We start from the raw sequence: 10,780 nt of genomic DNA on the forward strand, positions 1-10,780 counted from the left end.
TTAAAACACATTTAATACAGAAAAATCCAGTTAAAAACATCTGAACCCTGTTGACAGAGCATTCTTTCATATCTGTGAAGCCTGAGTGGTTTTCTGAAGTGATTATTTATAGTTAGAAAACCTTTATTGAGGATTGAGGTCAAATATAGATCTAGATCTCAGAAACTAAGAGGTTTTTAATTGAACAGTCCAATTACACAGATGCGTGTTTCCTCAAGCAGTGGTTTAATATTACGGTTTCAATCATACAATCAAAACAATCTGACATTAGAGTGTTTTATGTGAATTTTCATGTCATCCAAACTAAAATGACAATATCACTAACTCATAAATAAATAAAATTGCATTATTATTATTATTATTACTGGGACAATGTAACACGTGTTTATTTGTCATAATTTGTCGTTATACAATTTATTAAGTTATCTGGGATAAAACAATATTTTTTAATACTACATTTCCCCCTGTTGCTATTTCAGAATTGCTTTATTGTTAAATTTGCTAAAAAAAAAAAAATAGTCATGTAAAATGTACAACAAATATGAAACTGTTCAAAGCAGCTGAAATAGTTAATAACATTTGTGTTTTATCGGTTAATGAGAGTCACAAAGATCTTACCTTACTGTCCTGCAGCTCAGAGGGTGAAATAAACGCAGTGGTTGAATAAAATAAGTGAAAGCAGCTCAGTTATAATCGCGTGCGTCTCTGATCAACTCTGCACTGATTTCTTCCTGCGCGCGCACCTGTCTCGCGCCACTGATGTTCGAATCACGAGCCGGTTGATTCATTTGAACCGACTTGAACCAACTCGTTTGCAAATTACTTGACTATCATGCAAAACTTTTTTGGGAGAGAAACTGTGAGGCCAGACACATGTTTGGAGCTGTTAACAGAGTAACATTTCACACAAAATCTTGCTCTCAGTAAAATTCACCACCCATTTATAAAATTAAGTTCTCGATTATGGTATAAAAATATAAATGATCTCAATTTTGTTTTTATATTATATTTTATGTTTTATGTTAGTGCTGTCAAACGATTAATCGCGATTAATCACATCCAAGATACAAGTTTTTGTTTACATAATATATGTATGTGTGCTGTGTATATTTATTATGTATATATTTCAGAAAAATATGTTTTTATATATTTAATATATTTATTTATAATATAAATTATATGAATGTAAATATAGACATGTAAACACATGTAAATATTTTCAAAAGTATGTGTGTGTATTTATATTAAATACACACAGAAACACACACATATATATTATTCAAATAAAAACTTGCATTTTGTATGCGATTAATCGATTGACAGCACTACTTTATATATTTATAATAACTACTAGTAAGAGGACATTTCTGATTGCTCACCTGAAAAAATCTAATCATTTAAATGAACCACTCAAATGAACCGACTCCCTGAAATGAATCGCGTTCACACGTCATTCACAACCGTTTGCTCTTTAAAGTGCTGCAATTAATCTAGTGTAATGATGATTAGACCTGCTGATTAATAATCACTGCCGCAGAAATGACTCTAAACAATTACATTAAGTAAGGTGTTTATTATGAATGCTAAAACCAATATAATTAGAGCACGTATTCAATTTGTCAAGCTATAATTGACTCACACATATTCATAATTAATGGCATAATTTTGGAAAACCACTAGCCACAGTGACTGGTGATGCAAAAAAAGTTAATGTCAAGCCCTGCATCTGATGTGTATTAAACCTGGAAATAGCAATTTCAGACTATAATGCAGCAGTTTTACTCTCTGAGAAAATGCATGTTGTAAGATATTTCATGCTTCATAATGTCACTGTACCAGCTGAAGACAATAGCTGTTATGAAGCACCTGTATGTGTGTGATTCTCCAGCAACACCTGTGAAATAAAAAGATCTCATTTAAATATATTTCTTCCGAGCATGCATCTATGCCAGCTTATTTTATCATTTTGCATAAAAACTTTACACTAGAGGTGAAATATGAACATCAAAAAGAATTGTACATGTAGAAACATGTTTGATCAAGTAAGATTTTCCCAGTATTACAATGCTAGTTCTGTGTCTCATTATGCTGATATGTTTATTTAAAACATTCAGCAGTATACAATGTTTCACATATTCATAACTGCAAGAGCTATTGCTGTGATAACTGTCATTAAACAATATGAAAATGTTCTTGTAAATGGTTTGGGTCAAAAAGCAGCTGCACAAATATCAGTAAACACCTTTCTCCTTTTTATAGACTTTATTCTTCTTATCTCTCAAAAAATGTGTTCAGCTTTTATTCCCCAGCTGTGCTCGCTGACATTTTGATGCAGGTTCAGCTCGGATCCCGAAAGGGTTTAAAAACAGCAGGAGAGACTTTTGTACACAGAGCTCAAATTTTACAACAATCTGTTAATCTCAGCAAGAGCTATCAGCATTTTAAATTAACATTTAGACTCGTATTTATGAGTTTGTTTCTTCATCAGGTTTGTAGAAATGTAGCACTGCATCAGTGTCTCATCAATGGATGCTTTGCAGTGAATGGGTGCCATCAGAATGAGAGTCCAAACAGCTGATAAAAACATCACAATAATCCACAAGTAATCCACAGCACTCCAGTCCATCAGTGAACATCTGGAGAAGACAAAAGATGAAACACATCCAGCATTAAGATGTTTTTAACTCAAATACATAGAGTCTATAAACCATAATAACACTTCCTCCAGTGAAAAAGTGTTCTAGTGTGAATCAGGAGAGAAATCTGCACAGATCAAGCAGTGTTTAAACAGCTCTAAACAAATCTGTGTCTGGATTTTGATGTGAGAGACAACAGCAGATGCACTTTTTCACTGGAGGAAGTGTTATTATGGATTATAGACTCTATGTATTTTAGTTAAAAACATCTTAATGCTGGATTTGTTTCATCTTTTGTCTTCTCCAGATGTTGACATATATACAAAACTGATGTGGATTACTCATGTATTATTGTGATGTTTTTATCAGCTGTTTGGACTCTCATTCTGACGGCACCCATTCACTGCAGAGCATCCATTGCTGAGACACTGATGCAGTGCTACATTTCTACAAACCTGATGAAGAAACAAACTCATCCTGATCCTGGATGAACTGAGGGTGTGAGGACATTTACAGCTGATTTTCATGCCTTTTATAAACTATTTGCTCACCGACCAACCGAACAAAACTGAACCAAAACTAGTTTATTGGCTGTCTGTGTCTCAGTCTCAGGTGCAAAAGTCCAAAAGCGAGATTGTTAGACCTGCTCACACTTCTTTTTATACAACCTGTTGCTTCAAACTCCTTTTACAAGTAATGATCAGATCTAAAAGCAGGGCTGAAGACGTGAGAATCCCTTCTAAAGGTGAGTCAAGTAGTTTTGAGGAGAAGCATGGCACTATAATTGATCATGAGGCGGTTTGCTGAGGTTAAATTGACAGTTTAATGAAGCTCAGAAAGTCTCACGCAAGCGTCAGAAATGCCACCCACACCCCCAGCGGCTTTAACAGAACCCCTCTGAACAAACACAGGCCACTGGGGCTGTTATTTGTGAGCTGAAATAGTATTTCCTCTTCCTGTGAAAAGATGCAATCATTACAAAGCTTGGGTTTCACTGTTTGTCGGCTCTATTTAAACTCTTTATATTCACGCAACCCACTATTCTCTGCAAATTAATCACAATTTGTTTGAAGTGGTTCATGCATCTGTTAAGTCATTTTTCCTTGTAGTGGAAATAATCAACATTTTTTAGCCATTCGAGTTACTTAGCAACCAAAACGGACTTCCCTTGATAAACATCAAACAAATCAGCATCACAGTGGTCGTCCAAATGCATTAACATGTATTTTCACGGGTTAGAGGATGCAGAAACTCCTGTGTGATGACTAGGCTGGAAAATAAATTTCTTTCTGCACTGTTTCTGCAGTGCATCACGGATAATTCATGAAGAAGAAACTGTTCAGTGTCCTGAAACACCGATTTACAGCTTCACTTAATTTGTTTAGTCTCTAGTACTCCATTTTCACTCAGTGTTACCATATTAGAATCTTAATTAATTATGAATTAACACATTTATTATAGGTAAGATGCAGATGCATGAAAAACAACGTAAAACACTTTACACTTTAAACTTTACATTATATAAAACAACCTTTGTTTTCCTGCAGTGAAGTAAACATACTAATACTTTTAACATAATATATTATATTGTGACACAGACACACACACACACACACACACACACACACACACACACACACATATATATATAGTCATTCAAATATTTATTAAGATCATAAATATATGATATTAAAGTTAACTGGTGCAACAAATGTGAATAATGCTCATATTTATTATGTGTTTTCATGTTATGCCAATGAAAAAGATAATATTTGTGACTGTGTAACAGTGCCATCATGTGGTCATTTATTAGAATTACATAAAAATGTTTAAAAATTAATTCTCACAGAGGTCAATGCTAAAACAAGTCAGTTCACAGTAGGACTAATATAAAACAATATCATATAAAGCATATAAAATCTGGTCCTTCTATCCAACATTCAGCCCTTGTGATGCTTCTCGTATTCATTTTAATGCACTGGATTCAGCAGCATCTGACAGCCTGAAGACTGAAGGAGGAACAGATTAGAAACATCTTCATTTAAGAAACATAAAGGCAAAACATCTGCAGAAATGAGAAAATATGCAAATTATACTTTTTTTTGTCCAGACTAAAGTACATGTACACAAGGCACATATTCACATGCCCTTAAAGGAATAGTTAAACTAAAAATGAAAATATGCTGAAAATGTCCTCACTCTCAGTTAATCCGAGATCAGAATGAGTTTGTTTCTTCATCAGGTTTGTAGAAATGTAGCACTGCATCAGTGTCTCAGCAATGGATGCTCTGCAGTGAATGGGTGCCGTCAGAATGAGAGTCCAAACAGCTGATAAAAACATCACAATAATCCACAAGTAATCCTCATCACACACTCCAGTCCATCAGTTAACATCTGGAGAAGACAAAAGATGAAACACATCCAGCATTAAGATGTTTTTAACTCAAATACATAGAGTTCATAATCCATAATAACACTTCCTCCAGTGAAAAAGTGCATCTCCTGTTGTCTCTCACATCAAAATCCAGACACATATTTGTTTAGAGCTGTTTAAAACGCTGCTTGATCTGTGCAGATTTCTCTCCTGATTCACACCAGAACACTTTTTCACTGGAGGAAGTGTTATTATGGATTATAGACTCAATGTATTTTAGTTAAAAAGGTCTTAATGCTGGATTTGTTTCATCTTTTGTCTTCTCCAGATGTTCACTGATGGACTGGAGTGCTGTGGATTACTTGTGGATTATTGTGATGTTTTTTTTTTTCAGCTGTTTGGACTCTCATTCTGACGGCACCCATTCACTGCAGAGCATCCATTGATGAGACACTGATGCAGTGCTACATTTCTACAAACCTGATGAAGAACAAACTCATCCTGATCTTGGAGAGCATGAGGGTGAGCACATTTTCTTGTTTGGGTGAACTATTCCTTTAATAATGTGATGAATATAATATAGAATATCCTGACTTCAGTTATTGAAAGAATCAGTAATTAAAGTACCTCAGCTGCTGCTTTCCTGTGTTATGAAAGCGTCTCCCGCAGCTCCGTTCTTGACGTTATCTTCAGCTGGTTTCTCAGAACATTCAGGCGTCTCGTCAGCTCTGTCTGTGTCACTTGTATCGTGTGTTGAATCGTCCGCCAGCGTAAATCTGCACCAGGATTCGTGTGTTGGATCCTGATCCTCATACGGAAAGCTAAAAGAACACAGCGCTCTCTGCATCATAACGTTTTTCCATTTCACACTTGACTTGGGTCTGGGAGTGTCTGCATTAGACTGTGTGTTTCTGACGGATGAAGGACTCTTGAACTGTCTTGGGTCCGGTGTCATCTCAGTGGCATCTTCACAGTGTTTGAGTTCTTCTTTAAAGGTCTTCAGCGGTGAAACTAGAGACGCTTCAGAGTCCGGTGATGTTGTGTCAGGCTTTTCATGCAGATGTTCATCTGTGTTCGTTTCAGTGATCTTAAGGGATTTTTGAGTTGATTCCTCATTGGTTTGGACATCCGTTTTGAGATCAGATGAATCGTGGTCGTTAATGTTTCTGTGTGCAGGTGCAGAAGCTTCTTTGATTGCACTAGAATTAATATCAGGGAAATCAAACTCGGCCGACTCGCTTGAAACATCAGCAAAAGAGAACGAAATCCTTCTGTTGTGACTCTGTCTGTCTGTTTTTCCCGGTCTCTGTCTGTTAACTGGGTTAGCGGTCATCGGGCTGTTGTCTGAACTGCTGCTGTCCAGTTGTCGGCGCCACAAGCGGCGACTCGTTTTTCTCGGCGGCGCCCGGATCACTGGAGGACTCTGGGTAGACGACGAATCTCTGCCATCATCCTGAATCTCAGAGGAGCCTGTGAGATCAAATAACGTGTGAGAAAACTGATTCAGAAGTCGTCTTTCATCTTTGGAGTCATCTTTGAAAGAAATGCATACTTTTATTCAGCAAGGACACATTAAATTGATCAAAAGTGACATTTATAATGTGACAAAAGCTTTCTATTTCAAATAAATGCTGTTCTTTTGAACTTTCTGTTCATCTGTGAATCCTGAAAAATAAAATGCATCACAGTTTCCACAAAAATATTGTGCATCACACACATTGATAATAATCAGAAATGTTTCTTGAGCAGCAAATCATCATATTAGAATGATTTCTGAAGATCATGTGACACTGAAGACTGGAGTAATGATGCTGAAAATACAGCTGCACATCACAGAAATAAATTACAGTTTAACACAGATTCACACAGAAAACAGCTGTTTAAAATCATAATAATATTTCACATTTTCACTATGTTTTTGATCAAAATAAACGAAGCCTCTGTAAGCAGAAGAGACTTCTTTCAAAATTTATTTTTAAAAAATCTTGAACATTCATGTATGTTTATATTTTGGGTATGTTTAGCAATATTTATCCAGTTTTGTCTTTCATAACAATAATATTTTTAACTCATTTAAAAGGGTGATATCTACAGATCATAAACTCAGCAAACATGGAAGATGAATTTTAAAATGATATTTATATGGTGTTATGCCACATGGGTGTTAGGCAGTAAACAGACAGATACTTACTGTGTATAGGCCAATATGTTTATATTTATACAGTTGTACATAATGTGTGTGCACATCTGTACATAAGCATGTATTACTTGTTTTTATTTTTATTCTTGATTTCTATTCTCTTGTATGGAAACCTCAACAAATTGCTTTTGTCTTTGTGCACACTTGGAGAATGAATATATTCAAATAACATTCAAATGATATGCAAATTTTGTAAAGACTAACCTTTAACACAAGAGGACGCCGCAGGTGATGACGGACCCTGTAATGAAAGGGTTAATTATGCAGACAGACACATCTGTGAGCCCTGATCTACACAGATTCTGATGAGAACTTGGACACTTTACTGTCAAAATAACTATGCGAATGGCTTCAGAAATTTATGGAGGCCCTAAAACCCAAAGTCTACTTTTTTATTTTTTTTGTATGATTCTCCATTTGATATCATTGCAAAATTTGCTTACTACGCACTTTACGCAGACCCTCACCAAAGTATAGTTTGGGTTTAAAGAGACATGGTAAAAAAAATACAGAGAGGTACCAGTGAAAAAAAAATAGATTTCAGTGCAAAAAAAAAAAAAAAAAACGCTTGCAAAAATTCACCATCTCGTTCATGAACGTTGTGTTTGCTCTCATAATTTTTGTGATGGAAATAATATTTGAGGTGCTAGAAAAACCTATAGCCTATTCCTGTGCTTTTGTGAGAGAGTGCAAAGTTTATTGGGGAAACGCAATAGTTCTGAAAGTGAACGCCGTTACCTGTGGGAGCACAAATGTTTTAGGATCGAATGTGAATGTTTTGCAAGAGAACGCAACTTTTTCAGGACAAAATAAATTGTATTAAGAGCGGACGCAAATGTTTTGTGAAAGAACGCAAATGTATTGTAAACTAAAGCAAAAATGCAACATTTTGCTGCAGAGCGCAAAGTTTCTATGTGAAGCGCAAACGTTTTACCAGAGAACACAAATTGTAAACTAAAGACAAGTTTTTCTGGGCAATGCAATAGTTTTGCAAATGAATGCAAAGTTTCTCAGAATAACGCAAAAGTTTTGAGAGTGAACGCAAAAGCATTGTAATAAACATTTTCCTCCATCTCATATTTATCCATCATCATCACCATCATGTCTCGTTAAGGGCTCTGTAGATACTAATGAAGGACATTCACTCATTTAGAAGTGAACGAGTGATTTTCGGCTCATCTGTGTCCCTGCAGCACAGAAGCAGTCATAAGTAGCACAGGTATATTCGTAGCAATAGACATTGTATGATCACCGTTATACATTTTTCTTTTATGACAAAAATCATCAGGATATTAAGTAAAGATCATGTTCCTTGAAGATATTTAGTAAATGTCCTACCGTAAATATATCAAAACTTAATTTTTGATTAGTAACATGCATTGCTAAGAACTTCATTTGAACAACTTTAAAGATGATTTTCTCAATATTTAGATTTTTTTGCTCCCTCAGATTCCAGATTTTCAAATAGTTGTATCTCAGACAAATATTGTCCTCCTAACAAACCACACATCAATGGAGAGATTATTTATTCAGCTTTCAGATGACGCATAAATCTCTATTTAAAAATATTGGCCATTATGACTGGTTTTGTGCTCCAGGGTCACACACATGTCACTGACCTCCAGCCTGTGCGGTTTCTCATCTCTCTGTCTGCGTCTCTTGTTGTTGGACAGCATGCGGTAGAGCTGTAACTGTCTCCTGTACCTGCGGCTGCGGTGCATGTGGACCGGTCGCGTGCGGAGGCTGCGGTGGGACTTTAGGGAGGTGCTGGAGGGTGATGGAGAGGAGTCTGTCCCGGAGCTGCACAGCTGCAGGTCTCTGACGGAGCGAGTCATCGGCTTCGGACTATTCGAGTCTTCAGAACGATTACGGAGAATTTCCACACGCTTCAGTTGCTCTCGGAAGCTTCTGGGCTTCGGCTTCAAAGATCCTGTGAAGCTCAGTATGGGAATCGGCATCTTCCAGATGCGTATGGCTCTCCTGAGCAGTTTGTGAGAGCGGGTGTTCAGGTAGATGGCGGGATGAGCCGCGTCGATGCTCTTGTTTCGGCGGAGGGTTTGTGGAGCAGACTCCTGCTCTGGTTCATTAGCAGCTGATGACTGAACATCACAGGAGCTCATTGATGAGGATAGAGCTTCTGCAGCACTGGACGACATTGCTGGACAAAAAGAAACATCTCTTAACCTCTAATGCAATACTCTTCACATATCAATGACCTGTATACAAGTTACAACGGTCCCTGTACCTGTCTTATTTAAGAATCATTGATTTGTGTCCCTGCAGCACAGAAGCAGTCATCAGTAGCACAGGTATATTTGTAGCAATAGACAACAATACATTGTATGAGTCACAATTATCAGCTGTCTTTTATGCCATGAAGATATTTTGTTAATTTTTTATTAGCAAAATGCATTGCTAAGAACTTTATCTGAACAACTTTAAAGATGATTTTCTCAATATTTAGATTTTTTTGCTCCCTCAGATTCCAGATTTTCAAATAGTTGTATCTCAGACAAATATTGTCCTCCTAACAAACCACACATCAATGGAGAGATTACAAATTCAACTTCATATGATCCATACACACCAATACCAAAAAAAATTACCCTTTTGTGCTCCAGGGTCAAATATAGGCTTCTATTGTACATTTTTTGTAAAATATCCTATTTTGAATCAGTTTTTATTTAAAATCTTGTTAAAGTTTTAGTATTTTTGTAGTGAGTTTTTGTCATTTTTATTAGTTTTTTTTTCATCTGTCTTTATGTTTTTTTTATTATTTATTTAATTATTTCAGTACTTAATCTAAATGAAAATTAGAAACATGTTTCCTTGGCAACTAATCAAAATAAAATATTTTACTTTTTCATATTGTCTATCTTGTTTATTTTATTTCAAGTATGCATGTATGTATTGAATGATTCGTTTTAACTAAATGATCCTGACCTGGACAAATCTCCCCCAACAGTTAAGAATTGTTTTAAATAAATGTTTATAAAAATTATGACTATACACACACAATCTACTCATGTATACTATAGTGACCATACTGTAACTTAAGATACACTGAAACTGCTCTGAATGCACATGAACTAATGATCTATTCAGCGTCTTGTTTCAAAGAGATTCGATCACAGATCATATAGGCTAAAGTTGTAAATTATATAAAGCACTTTAGAAGTGAATGTGAGTCTCACACACCTGTGGTGTTTCTCTTCGCGTTGCTTCTGTTCTTCTCCGTCTGTGATCGATGATTTTCACTCATTTCTGCTGATCAGCATCTGAAGCTTCAGTGATTCTGTAACCGATGCGATTTCAAATAACGCTTCACACTCGCATCGTTTGAATCGACTCTTTTCTTTCGAATCGCTCAGAACATTCGAATGCACTCCAGACGAGCGAATCGTTCAGCTTGCGACATTAATTGCCACGAAGCAAGAATACGTTTTATTTTATTTTTATTTCATTTATTTTCTGTTGGATGCATGACGAAATAGATTTATTAAGAAGAGATGTTTATTTCTCAAGCCATTAAATCTCTGATGTTATGAAATAAATTTCGTATGAATGCGT

General features: G+C 35.9%; 2 protein-coding genes across 2 annotated transcripts in view; both read right to left on the reverse strand.

Annotated features, from left to right (window-relative positions):
• Positions 1 to 768, reverse strand: part of npffr1l3 (neuropeptide FF receptor 1 like 3) — a 6,391-nt gene extending 5,623 nt beyond the window's left edge. Inside the window, exon 1 of the mRNA XM_042733327.1 lies at positions 619 to 768. The gene's annotated coding sequence lies outside the window, so the exon portion shown is untranslated. The remainder of the gene's footprint in view (positions 1 to 618) is intronic.
• Positions 769 to 4,338: 3,570 nt separating this feature from the next.
• LOC109067039 lies at positions 4,339 to 10,663 on the reverse strand. The gene is made up of 5 exons (XM_042733328.1): positions 10,409 to 10,663; positions 8,830 to 9,368; positions 7,415 to 7,451; positions 5,638 to 6,480; positions 4,339 to 4,645 (listed from the first exon to the last, which is right to left on the reverse strand). The coding sequence occupies exons 1-4, from the start codon at positions 10,470 to 10,472 to the stop codon at positions 5,639 to 5,641; spliced, it is 1,482 nt and encodes a 493-aa protein (XP_042589262.1). The 5' UTR covers positions 10,473 to 10,663; the 3' UTR covers positions 4,339 to 4,645; position 5,638.
• Between the last annotated feature and the right edge of the window lie 117 nt (positions 10,664 to 10,780).

The sequence above is a fragment of the Cyprinus carpio genome, chromosome B10 (assembly GCF_018340385.1).
Source record: "Cyprinus carpio isolate SPL01 chromosome B10, ASM1834038v1, whole genome shotgun sequence".
Classification (NCBI taxonomy): domain Eukaryota; kingdom Metazoa; phylum Chordata; class Actinopteri; order Cypriniformes; family Cyprinidae; genus Cyprinus; species Cyprinus carpio.